Source organism: Sciurus carolinensis, chromosome 6 (assembly GCF_902686445.1).
Source record: "Sciurus carolinensis chromosome 6, mSciCar1.2, whole genome shotgun sequence".
NCBI lineage: Eukaryota > Metazoa > Chordata > Mammalia > Rodentia > Sciuridae > Sciurus > Sciurus carolinensis.
The window spans coordinates 111,382,492-111,408,300 of NC_062218.1; the positions used below are offsets into that span (position 1 = coordinate 111,382,492).

General features: G+C 37.6%; 1 protein-coding gene across 1 annotated transcript in view; it reads left to right on the forward strand.

The window, feature by feature from the left end:
• The window catches only part of Fbn2 (fibrillin 2), a 228,018-nt gene extending 216,056 nt beyond the window's left edge, over positions 1-11,962 (forward strand). Inside the window, 5 exon segments of the mRNA XM_047555526.1 lie at positions 343-471; positions 2,660-2,779; positions 6,609-6,840; positions 8,043-8,214; positions 10,072-11,962. Of these exon segments, the coding sequence (XP_047411482.1) occupies positions 343-471; positions 2,660-2,779; positions 6,609-6,840; positions 8,043-8,214; positions 10,072-10,446 (1,028 nt within the window). The 3' untranslated portion in view covers positions 10,447-11,962.
• Positions 11,963-25,809: the final 13,847 nt, after the last annotated feature.

Below are 25,809 nucleotides of genomic sequence, written 5' to 3' on the forward strand. Positions count from 1 at the left end.
TGTGATTAAAGGCTCATGGTAATTTAGAGCATGCTGAGGAACACATAGCATTTTTTGTACATTTTATTTTAGAAAGCCCTTGCTAGGAGATGTTCAGTCTGTATCATCTAAAATCATTCTGCCATGGCCCTAAAATACATTCTAGGTTCAAACCTCTTAGAAATACAATTTTTCTTACCATGTTTGCCTTTAATATGACCATGAATGCTGGCTTAGATTTCTCTAAAACATTTTACATAGTGAAAACTTAAGCTTTTATCCATCGTATTTACTTCATGTAGTAAAATTTAAGTCGTGTGAATAACTGGGATGCCTGACACCTCCTTCTTGGTGCTTTGCTAGATAACAATGAGTGTGGGTCTCAGCCTTCACTCTGTGGGGCAAAGGGAATCTGTCAGAACACCCCTGGAAGTTTCAACTGTGAATGCCAGAGAGGATTCTCTCTTGATGCCACTGGACTGAACTGCGAAGGTGAGTTTATTTGCTCAAAAATCCTGTGTCTTGTAACAGCAAATACATACTTGGCTCAACCTCTAAACCATTAAATGATAAATCACAATCACCTCAAAAAATAAAATGGTTATTTAATAAAATAGAATCTGGCAATTGAGTTTTGTTCATAAGTTTTCATGTATCAACTTGAATGTGATAAAACAAAAATTCTGGGATTACAAATTAACTTTTAAAAATAAGCTGTTTAAAGGTCAAATGTTCTCTCTGATATGTGGTTGCTAACACACAGTGGTTGAGGGGAGAATAGAAGTTCATTGAATTAGACAAAGGGGAATGAAGAGAAGGGAGTGGGGATGGAAATAGGAAAGACAGTAGAATGAATCAGACGTTATTTTCCTGTGCTCATATATGAATACACCACCAGTGTAACTCCATATCACGTACAACCACAAGAATAAGAAGTTATACTCCATGTATGTATGTCAAAATACATTATACTGTCATGTATAACTAACAAATTAAAAAAATAACCTGCTTACCTAATCACTGATCTGAGAAATAATTGATTTGAAGAAAAAATCTGTGCTTAACGTTTTACAATGATATACAAGTATACCTTAAAATAATAATAATTGGACTTCTGTTCCATGATAGTTAAATGTGCAAAAAGTTAAATGTAAAAAGAGAACCTGTTACCACACAGAATTTTAGAGAAATGTATTGAAAGCACTGGGGAAAACTGATGACTATTTCTTCTATCTTACGTGGACTGAGACTCCTACCCCATTCTCATTTTCTACAGTGAGCTTTCCCTATAAAGCTTCCCCAGCAATAGGTATTTCCCCTAATAAAGCCCAAAGGAACATTTCAATGGTGACAAAATGCAAATCTACCTGCAATCAATAAAATACCATCCAGGTCTTCAATATTTATATTGCAAGTGCTAGTATGTGATAGGACAAATGTATTAGGATTGGTCTCTTTTATAGAATATCCATGACCAAGATTATGAGACTGCATACATTCCCTTCTACATTCTTATGTAGCCTTATAATTTATATTTTTATTGATTTAATTATTCTTTTAAAATTTTTCCTAGATATATGATTTTGAACTCTATAAATATGTTCAAAGTATTTAAGGTGCTCTTTATAAGAATTATAGAACTTTTATGTGCATCTCAGTCAAAAAATTATTTAAAAATTTTTCAATTTTAGCCAAGCATGGTGGCACACACCTATAATCTCAGGAAGCTGAGACTAGAAGGTCACAAGGTCAAAGCCAGCCTCAGCAAGGTGCTAAGCAACTTAGTGAGAACCTATCTCAAAATAAAATATAAAAAGGGTTAGAGATGTGGCTCAGTGGTTAAGCACTCCTGGGTTCAATCCCTTGTACCAAAAAAAATTTGTTTTTCAATTTTATATTTGAAGTCACTGACACATTGAAAGTGTTCTGAAGTTACAGCTGCTTGCCATGTGTGAGTCCAGTGCATGACCAGGCACATAAGACACCACTTATTAATTATCCATGTAAATTTGTTACACATACATCAGACATGCCGATTTTATTTCACTCTTTCTGGGTAGATTTCAAAGCCTAAGTTGTCATTCCAGAAGAGTATGCATATATGAACAAAGAAATTATTCCATATGTATAATAATATTACATCTTGTCTAAAAATAACAGTCAAATACTTAAAAGGGATTTGCATCTAATTAATCTTGAGTGGTAATAAAAATGTTTGCTTCCAAAACCATTATACTTTTTAGGTATCTCTGTAGTGCCTCTACCACAAAATGAGAATTACATGTGAATCACATTGGGATCTACTAGAACATGTAATGTGTATATCTCTATCTATATATAGATACATATAATTTGCCAAATAAATCATACCATATGTAGTTAATCAATCCAAAATGCACAACATTTGTGGTTGCTATGGTTGATTTGCTGAAATTAAGCTGTTATTCAGAGTACTGATGTGCCATGGTCTGGTGGAGCGCATAAAACTGAGGTGGTTTCTTATCTCTGAACTGTTCTTTGTGCCACCACTGACTAATAACCATGTGACTTGGAAAGAAATCACAGCCTCTCTAGGCACCATGTCTTGTTTATTTGTTCCCCTGAAGCTTGTGTTTGGAATGCATTTAAGAATAGTAGAGGAAAGAGGGACATAACAATTTTGCTGGGATTGTTTTTGCAGATGTTGATGAATGTGATGGAAACCACAGGTGCCAACATGGCTGCCAGAACATCCTGGGAGGCTACAGGTGTGGCTGCCCTCAAGGATATATTCAGCATTACCAGTGGAACCAGTGTGTCGGTGAGCACTCGTTTATTACATAGCACCTGTTTTTCTTGCTTTATTGTATCTACATAAAATGAATAAATAATAAAGGTTAAAGTCTCAATATAGCCTTTGAATCCAAGAACTTATAAACCAGTACTTAAGATCAGTGTATGGGAATTCATTCATTCTATCCATGTCTATACCTGTGTATGTTTTGAAAATATTCTTGATAATCATGTTTTTAAGTACCTAATGGTAACTCAAGAGTGACCTTATTTTAAATTGCCACTAGAAGTAATTTTAAGTTTGTGAAGATAGCGTCGAGAATCATCATCATCATTTGCCTTAGTTAGCTGCTTTTTATCAGGAATTTGATAGCTTTAGATTTTGGACTTAAAAGATTACCCATCCATTCCCCTCTTTAAATCTAAAAGAATTCAAATCAGTTTAATGAGGGAAATCCATCTGTACTGTACTGTCACAGAAATTTAATGAAGGATGCAAAGTACTTAAAAGTAGAAAAAATAACTGGTTACAGCAAATACTCTTGACAATTCCAGACAAAAGTGTTCCTTGCATTGATAATCACAGAAATTCTTTGTTTAAGGAGCAAGTGATCAAGGAGAACATTATTCTATTTGGATAACCAGTTGACTGACTTAGCATGTGCCTTATTTCTTGGCTCCATTTGAGTGCACTTCATAGACACACCATCCAACAAGTTTTGACGTTAGAAGCTGATGTTGCTGAACTGAAGAGAAACAGTGGTCCTGCAGAGAACGGCAGGATGCTTCCTGTTTGTAATGATTTAAATTACTCAGTGCACTATTCAAATATAGCACTGTAGTGATCCACTAAAGAAATTAATCTCATTTTACCCTTTCTGATCTTCTCCAAAGAAATTTCTAATGACAATTTAGTGAATTGAGAAGATCATGAATGAAGTATCATTTCAATCTCATTCAATCTCATTGTTTTTTTAAGTCCCTGTCTGTAAATATTTAGAGCAAAAATACCTGCACAAGTTTTTATGAATTTAGAAACACTGTTAGAAATGACCTGACTTAAAATCAGGGTGGTGTGGTATATCCCAATTTCCCCTTATGAGATCCTCAGAGTGGGCACTTCTACAAGGCAGTCAACCCAGAACAGCTTACACGAGTTCAGCCAGAAGCCTGTGTGCCTTCTAATCAGAAGAGACCCTGTGGTCAGAGGAATAGTGGTTTCAAAGATGAGACTGAAACTAAAAGTACATGAGCAGATATCCCCAGTTGGAAATATTAATTTGTGAGCTCACTATTCTAAAATGGCCATGTGTAATCAACAGGCCCCTCTGTCTCTAACACACAGCAAGGATTTTATTTCAGAAGGGTCTAGTTCTTCCATGCAGGATTAAGGAATCCAGCTGGTCTCTTAAAAAGTCTTAAGAAAACGCTGCCTTTCTTTCCTTAAATCCACACAACATAGTTGGAATTTTAATTCAAATATATGGCAGAAATAGAATGAAATCACCTATCAGAAAACTAATAAAAGCAATAAGTTAGCAGAACAAAAATTGTGACAAAATGCAAATTGAAAGGCCACACACATTGTTTATCTGTGACTGTAGTATGAATGTCTTCAGTCATTTGTATGATTGATGGGAGAATATAGAAAAGAAGTATCTCAGACAGATTTATCTGGGTCTCTTAAATGGTCAAAACTGTCAGTCAATGCACCAGACATTCTAAATGGATAAAATTTTAAATGTATGATGTTATTAATACCACCACCAATTCAAGAAAATCAAATTCTTTGAAAGTGTTAATATTAAAAAAAAGCTTTCAATTAAAACTAACACTTTAATGTTTCTAAGCAGTTACCATACAGAATTTAAAACATTCCAGGATCTAGATTATACTGATGTAGGTAACATTCTCAACTACTTATAAGTACTATGATTATTCAAAATTGAAGATGTGCAAATATTAATAATAATTGCACATGAAAAAATATTATATTAGTATGTGAAGCCTTCATTATTTCGTGCCAGTAATTTCCAATTGCTTTCATAGCCTTTCCAAAATAATTCAAGCATAGCTTAGCAAGGTTTAAGTAAATTCAAAGTATGTTTCAAACAAGATCATATTTTTGTGAGACTATAAAATTTTACCATGCTATACATTTATGGCATATAAATATGAGGTATATCATGGTGTTTCCAAAAATATTAATGTATTTTAAAATATTCTTGTGAATGGTATGTTTAAATGCAATTTATTCAGTTTAATTGGTTTTTCCTGGTTCTTTTTCTACCTGTGTCTGAAAGTATTAATGTTGAGATCATATCATTAAATTATAGTCTAATTTAGAATCCCTGTTAGGAGAGAAATACTACATGTGAATGTCAGACCTTTTTATAAAAGTAGATAAGCCTTTGTGGCAAAATTCCAGGTCTTTCATATATAGAAATAAAATAGCCATTATATTAGTGTCACATGTAGCCAAGTTATTGAGAATTTATAGACTTTCTCCCTACGTAATAAAAGTTAAGAATTTTCACATATTAGGTAATCAAGCATATTTTATACTCAGTGACTGAGAGTTCTACATTTAGTGGTCTTAGTTAATTCCGAAACTATACTCATGATACGAAAATGTACCTAGTAACTTTTACATTGTCAATAACCTCTATCCTGTCCTTAATGAAGCCTAACTTCCTGTCTGAGAGACCTCTGCACTGAGCCCCCATCTGCATGGTCATAACCTCACTGAGCTGCTGCAGATCTGCTCCTCCCTCCTAGCTGTGGAGCTCCCGGGCACACCTACTTGCAATGGGCCTGTTTCCCCACATGGACCGAAATATACACTTGTCATATATTAGGTAAACAGACACTCTGTGTTCCATATGTAGTCACAAGAATTGAAAGAATTCCACAGAGCAGATGTGATTTGTGCCCAGGGTGAAATTTGGATTATAATAAAGCCTAAGGAGTCAAACCACATGCTGTATATCAACCAGACAGTTAAGAGCAAAATTACAATCTCCAAAGTTAAAAGCACAATCAGGCTTTGAATTTGTGATAATAGCAACTGAAAAGTATAACCTATAATTATCCTGTCAGGCATGTATAGTACAATGCTAGTCATTAAACGCTGCCCCTCGTTTGGGGGCAGGATGCAAACCTACCTCCGGAGGCACCGTCTGCACCATGTGGGTTCTCAGGCACTCCAAAGGTTGTTTGTTCAGCAGATCTAAATAGTGTGTTTCCATTTAAATTTTTTCATACTTTACTCCCATATACAAAGGAGATTTGGGGAATTGCCGGGGGAATAGTATAAATGCACATAGATAGCCTTTTTAAAAATTGAGATATAATTCACATACCATAATACTTACCCTTTTAAAGTATATAGTTAAATGGTTTTTAGTGTAGCTCTCACAAAGTATGCAAACCATCAGTACTACTAATTCAAGAACATTCTCACTGCCCCCAAAAAGAAAGCCCATACTTAAGAGTAGTCATTCTCCAGTCTCTGGCAACTACTAATCTACTCTCTCTGGATTTGTCTGACATATCGCCTTTTGATTATTTAAGCAAACTGTGAATATCTGTCCCCCAAGGACTGCTAATGTATTCAGAAACAGTGCAAACAGAAAATAAAAGAGCAAAGCAAAGTTTTTTTAAAAAGACATAATTTAAGGGGCATTTTTTTCATTTCATATGCTTTGCAAATCAACTATCAGAGTTAAAAAAAAAAAAGTAATACAGTTCTAGAGTTATCTCTCCCATAGTCATAGGTACTTTGAGACTCCTGCTCGTCTCCATGTTAATTGTCCCCTTCTGTGTATGTGTGAGAGTTTCTTACTTTGTTTTCACAGATGAGAATGAATGCTCCAACCCCAATGCCTGTGGCTCTGCTTCCTGCTACAATACTCTGGGGAGCTACAAGTGCGCCTGCCCCTCAGGGTTCTCCTTTGACCAGTTCTCCAGTGCCTGCCATGATGTGAATGAGTGCTCATCCTCCAAGAACCCCTGCAATTACGGCTGCTCCAACACGGAAGGGGGCTACCTCTGTGGCTGCCCACCTGGCTACTACAGAGTGGGACAGGGGTAAGACGCCCATCAACCTCCCCAAACAGCAGAGTGGCCTGGCAGAGCTTCTGCGCCTCCCCTCATTGAGTGCAGGCCACCTGGCTGCCTACCACTTCAGGGAAGGGTACAGCTTTGAAAAGCCCAAGAGGTAGAAACGTTGCTCAGGCTCCTCAGGCAGAGCAACAAGCACCAAGAAGGCACCCAAACTGTTTGTGGCACAGGATTGCTCACTTTGGGGTGAGCTGAAGACTTGAACTTTAATGTAGTTATCACTTTTTGCTCCTTATAATGGCCTGAATTGGTTCAGTCAGACCCCAAGTCCAGAGAGAAGGAGATGGGCTAAGAGATAAATGTGGAAATGACCTTGACTCCAATTCTTCTACAAACTTTGGCAGGTGCTAGTCTGGTAATCCCTGAGGAAGGAGTCTTTATTTGCTCATCTGGCTTTCCTATTGCACGGAGAGAGGCTGGATCCTACTGGATGTGGCTCTGCTTGGCAAACACCATCTCCACCAGGCTGGCTTCCCTTTGGCTAATTGCACTTGCTCAAGACTTGTCATCTGTAGCTGATTAGATTGATTGATTGGCCCGGTGCATCCTTCCCTCAAGACAGCAGTGCTCATTAGCACACAAGCTGGGAATTTAGAAGTCAGTCAGGGTCATCTTCCTGGGAGGGAGGGGTGAGTGAAGCAGGCCCTGAGCGGGTGTGGACCAGTGTGTCTAACACTGGTATGTGATAGTACTTAAAACAGAAGACTTGGTCTAGACGAGGGTCATTTCATTGGTTCTTTTATTAAACAAAATAAAAATTCAGAAATCTCACAGATTTCTGTGAGATTCTGCAGGGAACTTTCTTTGAGCAGCAGACACAGGCTTCAGGTTTATGAAACAAGGGAACTTCTCTTGGCATTCTCTTTGGGAATTCACACCTGCTTCTACCTCCTTGAGTAAACTACCCTCCACGTGCTTCAGTCTAATTAGAAATGGGAATTGAAGAAGCCTAAGGCCCACCCTCAGAGGAATTTGCTGTTTAAAAACAAGGGGAAATCTCATGGTGTTGAGTGTGAAGAAAAGAACTCGGAAGAATTTGGGGGACATTTTTGTTGGAGCTTAGAGTTTGCTTTGTTGGTTTCCTGTTCTTGAAAAGTCTGCTCTTCCCTTGGAAAACCGTTGTCCAAGTAAACAGTAAATTCTAACAATGCTTTATCTCTTGTAAATAGCCACTGTGTCTCAGGAATGGGATTCAACAAAGGGCAGTACCTGACTCTGGACACAGAGGTGGATGAAGAAAATGCTCTGTCCCCAGAAACATGCTATGAGTGCAAAATCAATGGCTACTCCAAGAAAGATGGCAGGCAAAAGAGGAGTATCCAGGACCCCATGCCCAGCACTGTGAGTGAATCTTCCTGTTTTCCCACAGAATTTCATCCACACAGAATCTTGCATATAATGCATTTATGGAGTTTAGCCTCAGTGTAGTTAAACCTATCTGGAAACAATGGATAAATTAATAGATCCACTATAATAAAGACAAGTAAATTAAAATAAGTTGAATTCATACCTCAAAACACAAAGATTTGGAGAAAAGATCTTAAGTTTCATAACTTCAGATTATTTTCTTTTGTTTTAGTTTTTGATTTGTGCCAGACAATGTAAGATTTACATTTAGGAACAAAATTGCTTTGAACTGATTCCCAAAAATGAAGTTATTATGAATTTTTCCAATTCCATTTTGTACATATGTAACACTCGTATAACATTCTAGGCTGATTTTAATTTTCAGTAGGTCAGCCAACTAGATCTCATATTCTGTGATTTATTGATAAGACAGTTGTTCCTGCCATAAAAATTTTTTGGTTTTTTATAACAGGATCTGAATTTTCTGCCTCTGGTGTGTCTTCTCCATTAACGGCACATTAGGAGCATGGTTAAGGGGCCACAGACAGCCTGGTTTTTAATATATTCCTTGGCCCTCCCCAGTGATTACCTGTGTTACATTTACCATATTTATTTAAACTGTCTACTTCAGTTTTTTCACCTGTAAAATAAAAATTAAAATACACAACCTTTGAAGGTTGATGTAGGGTTAGTTGAGTTTAAACACATGAAGTGCCTGGAACAGTGCCTAGCACATAACGTCACACATGTTTTATCCTTGACAGTAATTAATATCCCATATCTAGGGATTTTGATGATTTCCCTAAAGATCAGAGAAAATATGAGGTCACTACTTACCACTCTTTTCAGTTATTATTACAGAGAAATTACTCAACCAAAAATCCTAGTCAACAACTAAATGGCAGTGTGAACTGGTAACTTGTGTCGGTTTTTAGGGCCTAAGGAACTTTTCTTACTTATATGATGAGATTTCTTTAGCCAAAAAGCCCTAGCTTTGTATTTTATAAAAATAAGCCAATGTTACATTTACCTTAAGTAAACTAAGGTATTCAGTTGATGTTCAAATATGACAAGTGAGTTATTCATCAAGTTCCAAAAATTATAAATGCAGATGTTCCATTTATTAAGACCTTCCCATTGTGAGACTTGGAACATCTTTCTGCCTGATTACTGATGCACACTTCTGAGCTACCATAGTAACCTGCTTGCTTAATGCATACCAAATCAAAAGCAGCATTCTTGCACCTTACATCCCTCTGACCAAGTCATGCCCTGCCCTTCTGGATTTTACTAAAGCTGTAGCCCTGGGGATGCTGCAGATCATTCACTCTGCATGGTACAGATGGCTCCCAGTAAACTTACTCATCATTCATCTCGTACAAATCAGAGCTGAGCCTTGAGCCTTCAGCATGAGGATTTCTCTGGGTACAAGCCCTGCTAATGAACAAATAGCAGCACTTCTCATTTTGACTCCTGAAGAAAAAAAATTATACTCATTTCCTAAATTGCCTTTTTAAAAAATTATTAATAAGCATGATATTCCATAAACTCATCAAAAACCTTGAAATGTGAATGTTCTTTGTAGTCTCAGTTCTGTAACTTTAATGGCCTCGTTAAGGCTGAGTGAGAAGTCGTAAAGATTTACAGAGCATCCTCTGTGGAATAGACCTTTCCTCCCAGCTGTCAGGAATTTACAATAGCCTCTTTCATAGCCACTATTAGTGCAGAAAGGGAGAGTGAGAAGCCACAACCTGTCACTGTGGCTGTAGCCCCTGAGGCCACAGATCCCTTTTGAGACTGCTGCTAGTGTGGTTGAAACTTGTCCCAAATGGTTTTCTGCTCTTTCCCCAGGTTGAACACATCAGCCTGGAGAGTGTCGACATTGACAGCCCCATCAACATGAAGTTCAACCTCTCTGGCTTTGGCTCTAAGGAGCACATCCTGGAACTCATGCCCGCCATCGAGCCCCTCAACAACCATATCCGCTATGTCATCTCCCAAGGGAATGATGATGGCATCTTCCGCATCCACCAAAGGAATGGGCTCAGCTACTTGCACACAGCCAAGAAGAAGCTCACTCCCGGCACATACACACTGGAAATCACTAGCATCCCTCTCTACAGGAAGAAGGAGCTTAAGAAACTGGAAGAGAGCAATGAGGATGACTACCTCCTAGGGGAGCTTGGGGAGGCTCTCAGAATGAGGCTGCAGATTCAACTCTATTAACACTTCACAGACTTGGTTCCAGGCTCAAATCCCAGCACAGCCAGCCTTCAGAAACATTTGAAAAGTCAATGACTAATTTTAAAGAGGAAAAAAAAAATGACTTTTGTTTCTTTCCTCCCTGTCTCAGACTTTTGGAATGTTGACCCTCTACAGGAAGGGATCATTTAGACTCTGGTGTGGCCAAAGATTTGAGTACAAAGGCAACCGTGGTTACTGTATTTTTTATATAACTTCATTTTAAAATATATTAAAAAAAGCTAAATGTTCAAGAGATCAGCATATGGCACTAAATGCACAAAAATAATGTGAGCTTTTTTTTTTTTCCTGTTAGCAGTCTGTAACACTTTGGGTATTTTGCTATAGTTGCTAATTAAAAAAATATAGATGTTTATTTATTTTTAATGCAGTAATATATGGAGAAATGAACAAACTATGTAAACAAAAAGGGAAACTCGCTTGTTTTTCTTTAGATTTATAAATTTGAGCTATTTCTTTTAGAGGTGCTTTTAAAAAATTCAATAGATTCAAGAGATGTTTCCTTTGGTTTTCTGCCAGTCATCCAACTGGTACACACCTGATTATTTTAAAGAAAGCCTCAGAGAGCTCAATGGGCAGTGCATTCAATAATTTAGAAGACGTGAATGTCATTTGATTCTTTATAAAGGAGATCAAAACCAGAGCAGCTCATTGTGACAATATTTCACATCAACAGATAGACCAGGCAATGGAAGTTGAAGCGCAACCACTGTAGCAAAATACCTTGACTGCTTGTGAGACCGTTAGCGTTGCAGGCCAAACCGTACTGTATTTCCTTCTCATAACCTCAAGGAACCACACGTGCTACCCACAACACCTCATTCCTACCCAGGGTGCGCTGCGTACTTGTGGTCCCGTAGGCAGCTGAAGAACCGCTGTTCCTTTGAATAGGAACACCTGGCGTTCTGTAGTGTTTGGTGCTGTCTTAGATTAATGGTGCATTTATTATGTTCAAGTTGTTTCAGGATTGCCATATGTGCAAACAAATCATGCAGTGCAGCCAAGGAATATATGTTGTTGTTTTTTTTCTAAGTCCATTTTTTTTTAGATTTTTCATTAATACTGTAGTTATACACCATATGCCTCGTTTTATCATAGCTTATTGTGTATGAAAGATGTTTGTACAATGAATTGATGTTTAGTTTGCTTTAGTCATTTAAAAAGATTTTGTACCAGGAGGTGCTAATAAGAGTACGTCTCCGTATTCTCTACCCAAGAACCTGTCCCTGGACCAGTGACCAAACCTCATATGTGAAATGGCCAAAGCACATGCAGACTTCCAGCTGTTCCTCTCACACCTGTGTTGACCAAAGATTAGTAAGCAGTTATATCCAGTGTTTGGGGGTTTTTGTTTTGTTTTGTTTTTAATAACTAAAAAAAAAAGAGAAACTGTAAATTTGTAATCAAGTGTTTGTGAGGAAAAACTTATGGTTTTGGGTTTTGTTTGTTTTTGTAGGTCTATGTATCAAATATGACACTTTTCTTGCAATAAAGCTTATTTTGGGGTAGTTTTCTGGCTGAGAGTTTTATGGAACTACCACCCTTGTTGCACTTGTGGGAGGGGCCAGGGCTTTGCTTGTGAGGACCTTATAAAGTTCCAGATGGAGAAGCAGTCACACCAACAGGAAGGCAAAGGATTGTCATCAACTGAAGATTGGAATTTAAACTTACGTTCAAACTGAAGGACACGATCAAGGCAGTGAGTTGTTCTAAGCTTCCTGGAACCCATTTTCCTAGCCACCTCAAAAAATCTTTCACTTCCTCTGCAGGCATCCATGAGGAAGTGTAGTGTTCTTTAAGGTAGAAATTTTCCTGAACCCCAATTTTTAAGCAAAAGCAACAGCAGGCATAGCTCAGGCCAAAGGGCATCTTCACTAGAAATCATCCAAAGCTGTTTATCTCTTGTAATACTCTACATTTTACTCCATGGAGAAGCAAGTAGATGTAACAAGTTTTTGTTTTTTGTTTTTTAATGTGAGTTCTCTTTTGATTCATTGCTGAAATGAGCACAAAAGTCTGACAAGTTAATTCAATACATGGTTTAAAAATTTGTGTGCTTAAATTTTTCATCCAAGGAATGAGAAAACAAGGAAATATTATGACTGATCTTAATGTTCTTTGCCAATCAGAAATTAGCTGCATGGAATAAGAAAAGTATTTGCCTCGGGGCATCCTTTAAAACTTAACGTGCATATTCAGTTTCATCTGGCATCTATTATTGGTACAGCATGAGCATTGTAATGTGAAATTACCTGGAACCACATTTGACTCTAGCTTTGAATATTGAGCAACAACATTCTTAGTTTAGCTTTGACCTGCCCATGAGGAAGTTTGAGAATCCACACCATTAGGTGCTTTACACAGAAGATAAAAAAAAAAAAAAAAAAAACCCTTAGGGGTATTCCACAGAAGAACATGCCACTTCAAGAAGTTTTTTCCAAACCAAAAGAATGGAGTCCTAATTAGAATAAGATATACTCCATGTATGTATAATAGGTCAAATTATACACTATTGTCACATATATCTAAAAAGAACAAATTTTTAAAGGAAAAAAAAAAAAAAAAACTTTCCAGGAGTACCCTTTGGAGGCACTTCTGGTAGCTTTACTATGATTCTCTCATTGTGAACACCGACAGTCACAATGTGCACCTCTCTGGTAACTAACTGCTAACAATATTTTCTGTACCACTTTGTCTTTTCCATTAACTTCACGTGTCTCAGAAATTACCTTAGTTAAGTTATGGACAATCTTACAGAAAATTAAAGTGTAATGTAAGCCCAGATACACAAACCAAATCCATTGACTATATGCATTAATAATAATGGTCTTCAGATGACAAGAATCCTCTTTCCACTCACATTTAGATATCGAGCTTTTAAAACTTTAATCCTACTTAATATCTTTTAATTTTGCTTGTAGATAAACATTAGTCATGTTTTTATATGAACATTGGAAATCATTTAGGATAACATACACGAAAAGTGTACTGAATTTAACATCTGCCTCTTTCATTATCTAGGAATATCAAACAGGATTATTCATAGTCTTTCCCTTCAAACTAAGGTTTTACTTTGCATTAATTGTCTTCTTAGTTCTCAGAATAACTGCTTGGGCCTGAGAGTAAAGAATACCACTGAAAAGTATAGAGCATTGGTCTATTTAGTCCTTCAGAACTTTAGGGAACAAGTTAATCTGGTATATTGGTATTTGGTATATTGGTGAATATGTCAATATTTGACTAAGTATAATCTAAAAAAAATGACAATTTCATATGGTTTAACTTAACAGTTCAGCAATATTCATGTTCCTCAATGAAAGGCTAAAAATCTAAAAATCCCCCTTCTCTTCAAAAGACTATAAGTTACATTCATTCCTTTCCAAGCTGCTGATGGCTCATTTGTACTCCTAATTGTCCACAAGAAAATTACATAATTTATTCAAGTAAACACTTTTTATTTTTACTTGTTTATTTATTTTGGCACCAGGGATTGAACCCAGGGACATATAACCACTGAACCACATCCCCATCCCTTTTTTATTTTTTATTTTGAGACAGGTTCTTGCCAAGTTGCTTAGGGCCTCACTAAATTGCTGAGACTGGCTTTGAACTTGCGATCCTCCTGCCTCAGTTTCCCCATCCACTGAGATTACAGGCATGTGCCATCACACCAGCTCAAATAACCACCTTCTTTCATGCTCCAGTGTCATTGGAAAGAATCTAAATCATACATCTTTGGGACCTTGATAGATTATTAGAAACTGTTTAAAGACAAATCCACAAGAGTGGGGGGGGATTAGGATATAGCACTTAAAAAAAAAAGTAAAAAGAAGTTCAGGAACCTTTACTTTAAGGAGACAGAGGGAAAGATGGTGATTCAGGGTCAAGCCACAGGAAGTGAGGATGTTAGCCATGTTTGCCATCTCAGCCCATCCTACATTTGATATCTGACTACTGATTCCTTTTTAGAGTATACTTGCTTTCTCAATGATAAATCTATGGTTTCTTTGCTTAATAAGAAGTATATTTATGCCCCTAGTCTTCCTTGAAAATTCTTTCAGTATACAGAGCAATGGAGTCCTGAAACACAAGGTAGAGTTCATTATGTTCAGCAAGTCAACCACTGAGGCAGTTTGATCTCGTGGTCAAAAAAAACAGACTGTCAAATCAGGCAACCAGAACTTCAATTCCATCTGCTTGAACAAGCTACATAATCTCTCTAGGCCTTGATTTCTTTCCTAGATGATCTCCCCTTACAGTGTGGCCGAAAGTACTGACTGAGAGGACAGGCAGCGCTGCTAGCAGAGGGCCCAGCTTGCAGATGGGGAACACTCAGTAACAGTCAGCTGCTTTTCTTCCTCCTCCTCCCACAAGTAGTTTAAACACCTCTAGGAGTGTGAGGCCACATATTACACAAGGCTCCTTCCTAAGCATGACTCTGAAGCCCCTGCCCTCTCCCTGAATTGTAGGATCACACCCAGATAAACAGCATCAGGAGGAGTCTCCTAAGTAGTTTGTACCTCTAGGAGACCTTTAGAAGTCTTGCTACTCTTTATTTATTTAATTTTTAGTTGTAGATGAACACAATACCTTTATTTTATTTACTTATTTTTTATGTGGTACTGAGAATTGAAGCCAGTGCCTCACCTGTGCTAGGCAAGTGCTTTACCACTAAGCCATAACCCCAGCCCTAGAAGACCTACTGTTATTACCAGTGTTGACAATCTCCACCATGCTCCTCATTTAACTAAAATTGCAGGCTAACACCCTGGAAGTTCAAGCCACAAACCCAGTCAGAGCACTCACATCTACAGAGCCTCCAGTAAACAGAACAAAAAGGAAAAAGTGAATGTCTACTAATCCCTTTCAAGATGATTTAGTATGAAGGGAAGTCAGAGTTAGAAAGGCCTTTAGAAATCTACTCATAATTGCAAGTGAGAAAACTGAGTCCCATATTTATAAAAGTTGAATGCAGTGCTAGTTTCTATGCAAGTGAGACCAGAACCCAGATTGTCTGGTTGCAGTCTGGAGCTATTCATACTTCCAGTACATGGTAAGCCTATTTGGATCTCTTTTAAGCCCTAAGGATATAGGCCAGTTCCCATGGTTTTGGCTTCTACTGAATCCAAAAACATTTTCCAAGCACAATTTAAGCACTGCTTTTTGTTTTGTCTACCCCACCCTCTGTGTAACTGCTCCCAACCTCTCATAAACCAGAGATCTGTGTATGAACTAAAATGCCAAGATATTGGCTGCTAGAGTAGACCCCACCCAAATCCTGCACTCTTTTAACTACACACTAGAGTCCTGCCTTTAAAGGGTTAAACTTTTATTTAAACCAGACCTTCAAAACTTTAAACACACACACACACACACACACACACACACACACACACACACACTTGTTTTACTAAGAATGCTGTAGGAAAATACACTAGTTGCTTGTGTTGCTTAATTGTCTTTTTCCCCCCTTTTCCTGTGAGTCTAAAAAAGATATTACTAGATTAAGTCGGCTTTCTTTCGAAATAGCCAAGAACCTACAGCTCATATTAGTCACTCCCATTATGGTTGCAGATTAAATGTCAGGATGTAGTGTAGACATTTTCCAAAGGAAAACAGGAAAACATTTCACATGACTTTTAGAGCTAACTATAGGGAAAGTTAACATTAATCGCCTTCCCCAGACAACTATCGCTTCATGTGTGAGTTCCATTAATGAAATAACAGTAGAAGCTGTGAAAAGCCAATTCTTAAAATTGTGTCCAAAAAGCAGGCTCTTGGCCTTTGTACGCTGCCCAGGTTCCCCTGATAAGGCTTCTTCCTGCTTCCTGCTGTACCTGACCCCAGTCCCTGCCCTGAAGGAATTTGCTCCTTTAGAACTGGATTTGAGTCTCAGGCCTGTGTGTCTGTGAACATCAGGCCCAGGGCAGGGTCCTCAGGACCAGTACTAGCACCTGGGAGCTCAACCTACAGTGAACCTGTATTAGTCATTCTAGTAAACTTCACAGAGCCAGCACAGGAAAATGCTCAGGGAGTGAGTGAATGAAGGGAGGGAGAAGATTCTCACTGCACAGAACAAGACACATGGCCCACTGTGGGGAGTTGAACCTCATCCAAGAAGTGGGTAGTTTCATTGTGAGTATTTTACTGGACACCCTCTAAACAGATTTCTAGAGATCACCCTGTAGGTATCTTCCCTTTTTTAGGAGAACTTTCTTGATTTTTGCTGCTTTTCTGTGTCTTCCTAGGGACTCCTTGTGTCTCACCAAGAATGAAAATTGATTGAAGAGGCAACTGGGGTAGGCTGGCTGCAATTTGAATTTGTTCCATGAGGGTACTCCTGAGCCAAACCACAGGAAGAGACAATAATCTCTTTCTCAACAGAGACATTACATGTTTATTATTTTTTAAACAAATAGATTATATAAATATTTGCTGGATATATTTTATCTAGACCTAAAGAAATTTCCCCTCCAAAAATCTACAAAATTTAGAGAAACAAGATAATCACATAAGGTTGTAAAGTGATTCATACTTAAGGGCCACAGTAGATTCTCTAACAAATGGCCTAGACTCTTGGAAAAGGGAGTGGTCAGTGAAGTGTACAGCTACTGGACAAGGCCTCCTGGAAATTATGGAAATTAAACTGGATCTTGGAGAAACTGGCAGATGTTGATACATGGTGGAGAGTAGAATGGAACATCCTGGAACATTCCATGGAATGCCTCTAGAAACATGTGGATGGCATATTGGAACACAAAGAAGAGATAAGCCAAAGAGGACCTGCATATGGTGCCATGAAAAACAAAAGAGAAGTTCTTTGCTCACCACAAAGAAATAAGTGTTTGAGGTGATGAACATGTTAATTTTTCAAAATTGATAATTATACATTATGTATGTGTATCAAAATGTCACACTGACTTTGGTAAATATGTAAATTATTACATGTCAATTAAAAAGGTTTTAAATTTTAAAAGACTTACAGTACTCACATATAAATAACCTTTTTAAAAGGCAAAATTATTAGGGGGTGGAACCCAAGTATAAGGAGTCCTGAAGGTCATACTGAGCCATCTGGACTTCACCCTGTGTTGATCATTGGTATATAGTTGAAAGTTGATGAAGAAAAGAAGGATCAAATCCTGGGATGTTCCCACATCTAGAAAGAGAAAGGGAGGATCTGTAAGAGTATGTGAGAGGAAGAGTATGTGGAGAAGTAGTAAAACCAGAACAATTGAAAGAAGGGGAAGGATGCCTAGTTAGAAAGGTATTCGAGAAAACTATCATGAGATTTTTTTTTTTGCTAGTAACATCAAATCTCCTTTCCCAACTGTATCTATTCCCACACCTTCTAATTTTCATCTCTTTCTGGATTTTAGTCACTTTATTGCAAGCAGTGAGAGAATAGTTTGTGTGATCCTGACCCATAAATCTGAGAGCTGAGAGATAGCATGGCAGAGTAGGAAAAGGACCTTTGAGACATTATAAAAAGGGATGTGTTTGAATCCTGACTGTCAGCATTCATATGCTATGTGAAGTTTCTCAAGTAATGGTATACTTTCTAAGTGTCTCTTTGGGGCACATCTGTTTGTTTTGTTTTGCATTTTGTTTTTGGATTTGGGGTTGTCATTTTTGTTTTTCAGTATTTGCGTATCCTTTCCTTTCCCCCAGTTCTTTTTTGTAACAAGCCAATTTTGTTTTTACTTTGGGTAACTACCAACCACCATTACATATAGTCATTACAGGACTTCAAGGATTTCTACTTAACCACGTTGGATTCTCTCTCCTGGGAATTTGAATTTTCAGCAGAATAATCCAAGAATAGATAACAACTCTTGCCTTCATCCAAGTAGCACCCCACTCAAACAGAGTCAGCTCCTGCAATCTAGATCTCAGGACCTATCCCATCCTCTCTTCTTTCTAAACTGGCCCTTCCATTGTCCAAAAACTCTCTGAGCTACCCCACATCCTACTAATCAACTGTTATTGTCAGAATATGTTGTTGCTTACACCCAAAGAACTATAACCAATATCTTTCCCACTTGAAGACTGTTACTAGGGTTAGAGGTGTGAAATGCTCTAAGCACAGCGCCTAGACTAAATGGCATTTGACCAAAAACTGCTTCAATAATGTCAAGGAGAACAAACCAAGTTGTCCCCAGTCTCGTTTCCTGTGCCCTCTGTTACCACGAATAACTAAACTGAGATAGGACCACATCCGCAAGAGTTTTGCTACTTCAATTCCCTATTTCTTGCCTCCTTCCCATTTCTAGTTGGGCAGGATAGAGTTGGGCAGGACTGCACAAGGCTCAGTCCCAGGACAGGTAAACCTCAGCCAGGCCTCTCTGTTTCTGGAGCAGAGAAGTCTGCTCCAACCGGAGCAGGTCCTTTGCATTTCACAAAGGACCAAGACAGGAACATTTCGCAAGCCCTGATAGATATGCCCAACAACCCCATGAAGGCTGAAATAATCCAACGAGGTAGGAGAGAAAAAACCAAAAGCTGTGCCCATATGTTAATGCTTTAATTAATTTTCTTTCCATGCTGTCATCCTTTGCTTTTCCCGTAATAGTCTGGTAAACTAACTGTTCCATGGGCTGATGGAGTATATGCCTGTGGAGCTTCGTATAGGATAAATAATTACACAAGACATTTTTGAAAGAATGAACGCATTTGGCCCAACAAAACCAATTCACATCTTAAAGAGGCAGCTCCTCTAAATGCCAGTTTTGTCAGTTAACTGTTTATCCAGCAAACTGGCAGTTTAATTCTTCCCCCTTGTTTCCTTGGTCACACTACACACAAATGGTTTCAGAGTAGGAAAAAGGCAAATGCTTTCTGGAGTCTGTTTTAAATTCGGTTTTATCTACATTATGTGTCTAACTTTATCCTCCTCTAAAATTTGTTTTACAACAAAAACAAAACAGAGGAGCGATATCAACCCTGTCCCTAAAAGTTTACTTAAGTTCCTTTTTGTTGTTGATAATAAAAGTGATCCTGTTTTATGGCATAGATCTTGTCCAAAAACTACAAACATCTACTTCCCACACTTTCTTCAAGTCTCTTTTGAGAGCTGATGAAGGGTTAGTGGGCGACATGTAGGTGTCCCTCCAGGGTCCTTCCACAGCTGCGGTTTCTATACAGTCTATCTGTGGACCACAGAGACTGTGAGGAATCTAGTTACCCACTCACCCTTTGAAAAGAGGAAATGGAAACTGCACTGGAATGGGAGAGAGTGAGGATGAGGAGTTGTGTTTTCTACTCCCTGGTCCTGACTCCATCCTATAGCTGCTGCCTCACAAGTCCTCAAACAAATCATGCCTCTTCGTCTCCTATCTGCCTGAATAGGAGACATCCCCAAGCCCAAGAGAAGCTCTCGTTATCCAGCAGAGACTGAAAGGAAGAGAGTCAAATGGAAACTACAAATTTTAGAAACTGTATTAAATAATAACATTCACCTGACTAATGTAGTTACACACCTATTTCAAAATGATATCATCTCTAAAATACTGGTTTTCATTTATTTTTTCACACTTATTTAATAAACCAACTATGTTTAAATTCTTTGCATGCATCTCAGACTTCTATATGTTCTGCACTTTTTAAATCATTTAACACAGATTTCTAAACATGCTTCTCTACTGTGACCTAATTTGGTGGTACTGGGGAATGAATGCAGGAATGTTCTACCACTGACCTCCATCCTCAGCCCTTTTTACTTTTTTGTTTTTGAGACACAGTCTCACTTAGTTGCCAAGGCTGGCCTCAAATTTGCCATCCTCCTGCCTCAAACTCCTGAGTGACTGGGATTACAGGCCTTCACCACTATGCCCAGTGGATATAACACTTTTCAAGTGAAGCCAGACTGCAAAATTTTCCCCAAAGACAAAAGAGCTCATTAGCATGGCATTAAGATGGTTAATTATTTTCATTCATCTTCTAGATTTGTATTCAAAATCTTCACAAAGAAACTACTCAAGATATTACTTTCTAAGATGATCACCAAAATGCTTCTTTGAAAGACTATCTGAGGCTTGGAATTTTTGTATCCTACTGTGGGAATAATTCCTAACTCTGGTAAATTTACTTGCTTTGCAATAAAAAACAGATCTATCAAGTTGACTTTTATAAAAATCCAAAGTTAAACTGATTGAAGTCACTTCAGGATAAAGCTTGTTATACTTTAGCATCTCATAAAAGACAGAACTTTATAAAATCAACACATAAAGTCACAACCTGCAGTACATGCTCAGTTAAATACAATTAAGTATCATAAACTTAGTATTTATATGCATTAACAAGTAAACTCAAGAACAGCAATTAAGCTTAATGTTCATATATACCAACAAGTCAGCAAAAAAACAACAGTTTCATGGATAGACCTGTATTATTTTTTTCTCTTTATTTTTTATTTGGTTCTTTTTAGTTACACATAACAACAGAATTTATTTTCACAAGATGATAAAAGCATGGAATATAATTTGCTATATAATTCAGTCCCCAGTACATCCCCTTCCCCTCCTCCTCCCTCCCCCTGTTCCATTTCCTCTACTTTACTGATCTTTCTGCTATTTTCCTGTATTATAAGTTATGGGAAGACAGTTTTTTGGAATTTCCTTTTGAACTCAATCTGTGAATCTTTTATTTTTAAAAAATAGCATGTATTATTAATTTCTAAATATAAAATGATAAAAATATTTATCATAAACTTTGGAAAATGTAAGTTGAGATAGATGTCCACACCACAATCCTTAGAACCTGCGTGTATGTTACTTTGCAAGGCAAAAGGAACTTTGCAGCTGTGATTTAGGTTAAGGACCTAAAAAGGGGTTTATTATCTTGAATTATCTAGGTGGGCCCAATGGAGTCACAGGAGTCCTTTAAAAAGAAAACATTTCCTGCTTGTGGTCAGAGAGAAATGCAAGTACAGGAGGATCAGAGAGATGCAGAATTGCGATGGGAAAAGGACTCAACCTACCATTGCTTTTTATGAAGATGGAGAAAGGAAGCTATAGTAGTTTCCCAGAGCAGCTGTAACAAAGTCTCTCAAATGGGGTGGCATAAAATAACAGAAGTTCACTGTCTCACCCGTCCATAGTCCAAAATCAAGGTGGTGGCCATAGGGGAGAATCCCCACCCTGCCCTCCTGCTGTCCTTGGCATTCCTGGGCTTGCAGTTCAGCACTGCAGTCTCTGACTCCATGGTCACATGTTGTCCTTTCTTCATGAGTTTATGTCTGTACCTCTTATCTTTTTATAAGGACACCAGTCACATTGCATGAAGAATCCACTCCAGTCCAGCACAACTTCATTTCAACTTACACCTTAATTACCTTCGCCAAGATTTTATTTTCAATAAGGTCATGTTCACAGGCATTAGGATTTAGGAGTTTGAAACATCTTTTGGGAGAACACAATTCAAACCACAAAAGGGAACATGAACTAAGGAACATAGGAGGTCCCCAAAAGCTGAAAAACAACCTTCAGAAAAGAATACAGCCCTGGCAACACCTTGATTTTGCTACTGGAGGTCATGGCAGACTTCTGACCTACAGAACTTAAAGATAATAATTTCCATTGTTTACTCCTCTAGGTTTGTCATGATTTGTTATAGCAGCAATAGAAAAGCAATACATAAGTACTCATAAAATTTTTGTAAGTAATCTTTATGAGATAAAGACAATGTCTTTAGCAGATAGCACTGTGAAAACTGGCTATCCATATTAAAATATAAACTTGGGACTGGGGATGTGGCTCAGTGGTAAAATGTCTGCCCGGCAGGCATGAAGCTCTGGGTTCCATCCGTAGCACTGCAAATAAATAAATAAAGATATACAACAGTGCTTCCTGCTTTATACCTGTGAGTAAATAAGCAAAAATTTTTTAAAAAATATAACAGAAATTTTACTCCTATTCGTAATATACACAAAAATTAACTATAATCATAGTTAATCATATAATCAATCCTAGAATCATAGGTCTAAATGTAAAAGCTACATTAATAAAACAAGATTAGTAAAGAAAAATTCAGAATAAATTAGACCTTGCCAAAGTTTATAACTTTTTGTTCACCAAAATATATGATTAGACTATAATGAACAAATAAATACAAAAGACAAAGGTGGAGGAAAAAGAGATACCATTAGGAAAGTAAATAGGTACTCCACAACCTGGAAGAAAATATCCACAAAACGTGTATCTGACAGTAAAGTAATTTTACTTATAGGCATTGACCCAAGAAAAACGAATGTGCATATAAAAAAAAAACTTTTACAAGAATGTTTATTGCAGCTTTATTCATAATAGCTCCAAATTGGAAAAATCCAATATGTTCACCTATACGAGAATAAATGAATAAACTGGTATATAGTCATACAATGAAATATTACTCAGCAATTAAAAAAAGAACAATTGATAAACAAAACAACATGAAAAAATCTCAAAAGTAATATGCTCAATGAAAGAAACTTATGGAAAATGGTATGATTCCATTTCTAGAATAAACAAAACTTATCTACAGTGAGGAAAGAAATCAGAACACTGGTTATTTTGGAGTTAGTATAGGGTGGACTCAGAAGGGTCTTTTGACTCTTTTTAATACCAAAGTTCAATGTCTTGATAGAGTTTAAACAGGTATGTAAATTTGACAAAATTCAGTAAATGTACACTTAAGCTTTAGGCATGTCATTTTATGTCAACTTTACATTAAAACTGTAAATACATTTTTAAGTATTTAGGAGGGAATGTAATGAAGACTGCAATATACCTTGAGATGCTTCAAAAATGTCCTAAGTTCTTTTCTAACCTAACTTTGAAAATTTTGTAGCATCACTCAAACTGCATTCTATTTACGGTGGCTGTCACAAAGTTGTACCCAGGCTCAAGAGGAGGAGACAAACTAGATCTTTTGATAGGAGCATCATAGGAATTTTAGGTATATTTTAATACCACATCTTATAATATACCTGAGCAACGATAGTATCTCCAAAGACAATGTAGAGAATGAAAACCAAACACTAGGGATCCAAAGGGCATCAATGTAGGGCAGAGAAAAGAACAGAGTCTGGGGAGCTCTGCTACTTCTCAGCTATGTGGATTTGGACCAGTCACAGAGCATCTCTAAGCCTAAGCTACTCCATCCCTCCCTCGGTCATTCCTTCCTTCTTTCCTTCCTTCCTTCATTTTTAGTGGTTATTTATTTGAAGGGTGGTTTTAGTTACTCAGCATCTGAATATCTGAATGCTTTTCTTGGTTGACCATTCCCCCCAGATATGTGTCCTAGCAGGAGGCAAAGAGTATCACCTTCTACTGAAAAGGGTTGATGTTCACCCACAATAAGCTCAGTCAAGCAGATGTACCCACCACTCGGTGGAGAACTCATTCTGGGAGTGACTACATGTCCTGGTTCCCAGAGCTACAGAGCCTCTTGTGCAAACTATAATGTCTTGATCAAGGATGATGGGGCTCCTCTACAGTTATTCTGCGGCATGATTTGGCCTAAAATTCTTGTTTTCTGGCTATCCTTTCTTCCTGATTATCTTCCAGACCTAACCTTCTTTCTAGTAACTGTAAATTATTTTATATACTTTCACTGAAGTGTTTTTTGACATAAGCTGGTTCAATGGGTAAATATAGTGATGAATAGATTGATAGATATGTGATAAAGCAAGTATTGGTTATAGAGTTGCTTACTGTAAAATTATTTTAAATTTTCTATATGTTTAAAATTTTTCATTATAAAATTTTGAGAGACACCCCCATAATGCCAGTCATGCGGATAAATCCATAATCACTATTTTGATTTATATCCTTTATTTTTTCCTATAACATAGCTCATAAAGTGAATGTAGCATTTTTGTTCTTAGTAGCAATGTGTTATGCATTATGTGGCCACTAAGCACCATCATTAGCCTTGTAGACAGACAGACACCTCCCAAATCATGGCTCCTACTTATAAGGATTAATGGAGTCACTGAACTCCTCTCATACTCCAGTCTACATAAAGTCCTACAGGCACTGCCTTCATTCTATGTGAGCATATGAGCCCTTCCCGTCCCTTCCATTGCCAGGGCCTTGGATAAAGCCACCGCCACTTCTCACTCAAATTGAGTTCACCATCATTTACCTTGTGCCCTTGAGTTTTCAAACCAAATAACCCTTCTCAACTTTCCAGGAGCTCTCTGTGAGCTACTCCAAAGAAAGGTCCTCTCTGGGGTCAGTGGGAGGCAAGGGACATAGTTTTATCCTCAATCTCCAAACTCCTTTTTTGTGCCCATGACTTGACTTACTCTGCTCTTTTCCATATTCTGTTATTTATTTATTGGCGCATTATAATTATACATCATAGTGAGAATCTTATGTCATGTGCATAACATAATTTAATCAATCTCACTCCTCCATGTCTCTTTCCCTTTCCTCCTCCCTTCCCCTGATCTGCTTGCTCTACTCTACTGATCTCCCTCCTATTATTATCATTATAATTTAGTGCATTGTAGTTTTATATAAATATATATGCACATATATATATGCAGAATTCATTGCAGGGTATTCATATATGAATATAGCATATTTTGATAGATTTTTGTCCCCTGGTACTTCTCCATGACACTGTCTCCTCCCTCCCCTTGGTCTGGTCTCGCCTCTATTTTTGTGAGATCCCATTTTTTATTCCTTCTCTCTCTCTCTCTCTCTCTCTCTCTCTCTCTCTCTCTCTCTCTCTCTCTGTCTCTCTCTCTCTCTCTCTTTGCTTCTGCATATGAAAGACATCACTGAACCCCTGACTTATTTCACTTAACATGATGTTCTCCAGTTCCATCCACTTACCAGCAAATGACATAATTTTATTCTCCCCTATGACTGAATAAAATTCCATTGTGCATATATACCACATTATTTTATCTATCTGTCTGTTGCTGGGTACCTGGACTGGTTTCCTAACTTCAAATTCTGTCATTTTTAATATAGTAGATTTTAAAAACTAAAAATCAATTTTCTCTAAGTATTTAGAGGAAGAGCTCTATTCAGAGTTCCCATGTCCAGAGAAGTCATTGAATACTGGGCAAGTGGTCTTCAGTAACACAACAGCTCTCCTTGGATTTAACTTGATAGCTGGACATAAGGAAAGATACTAAGAAGCCCTTGGAGACACCCAGTCTTGATAGATCATCTTGTAACTAGGGAGGACATCAATGCTCATTTTTAGAATTGGATCTGTTTCAATCTCCAGTTACTTGGGAGAAGAAACAAACCACAAGAAAAGATACAATTTCTTCCAAAATCCTCTAGCTGTGGGGTTTTCATTTCTCCCCAGTGGATTGGTCTCAAGTTC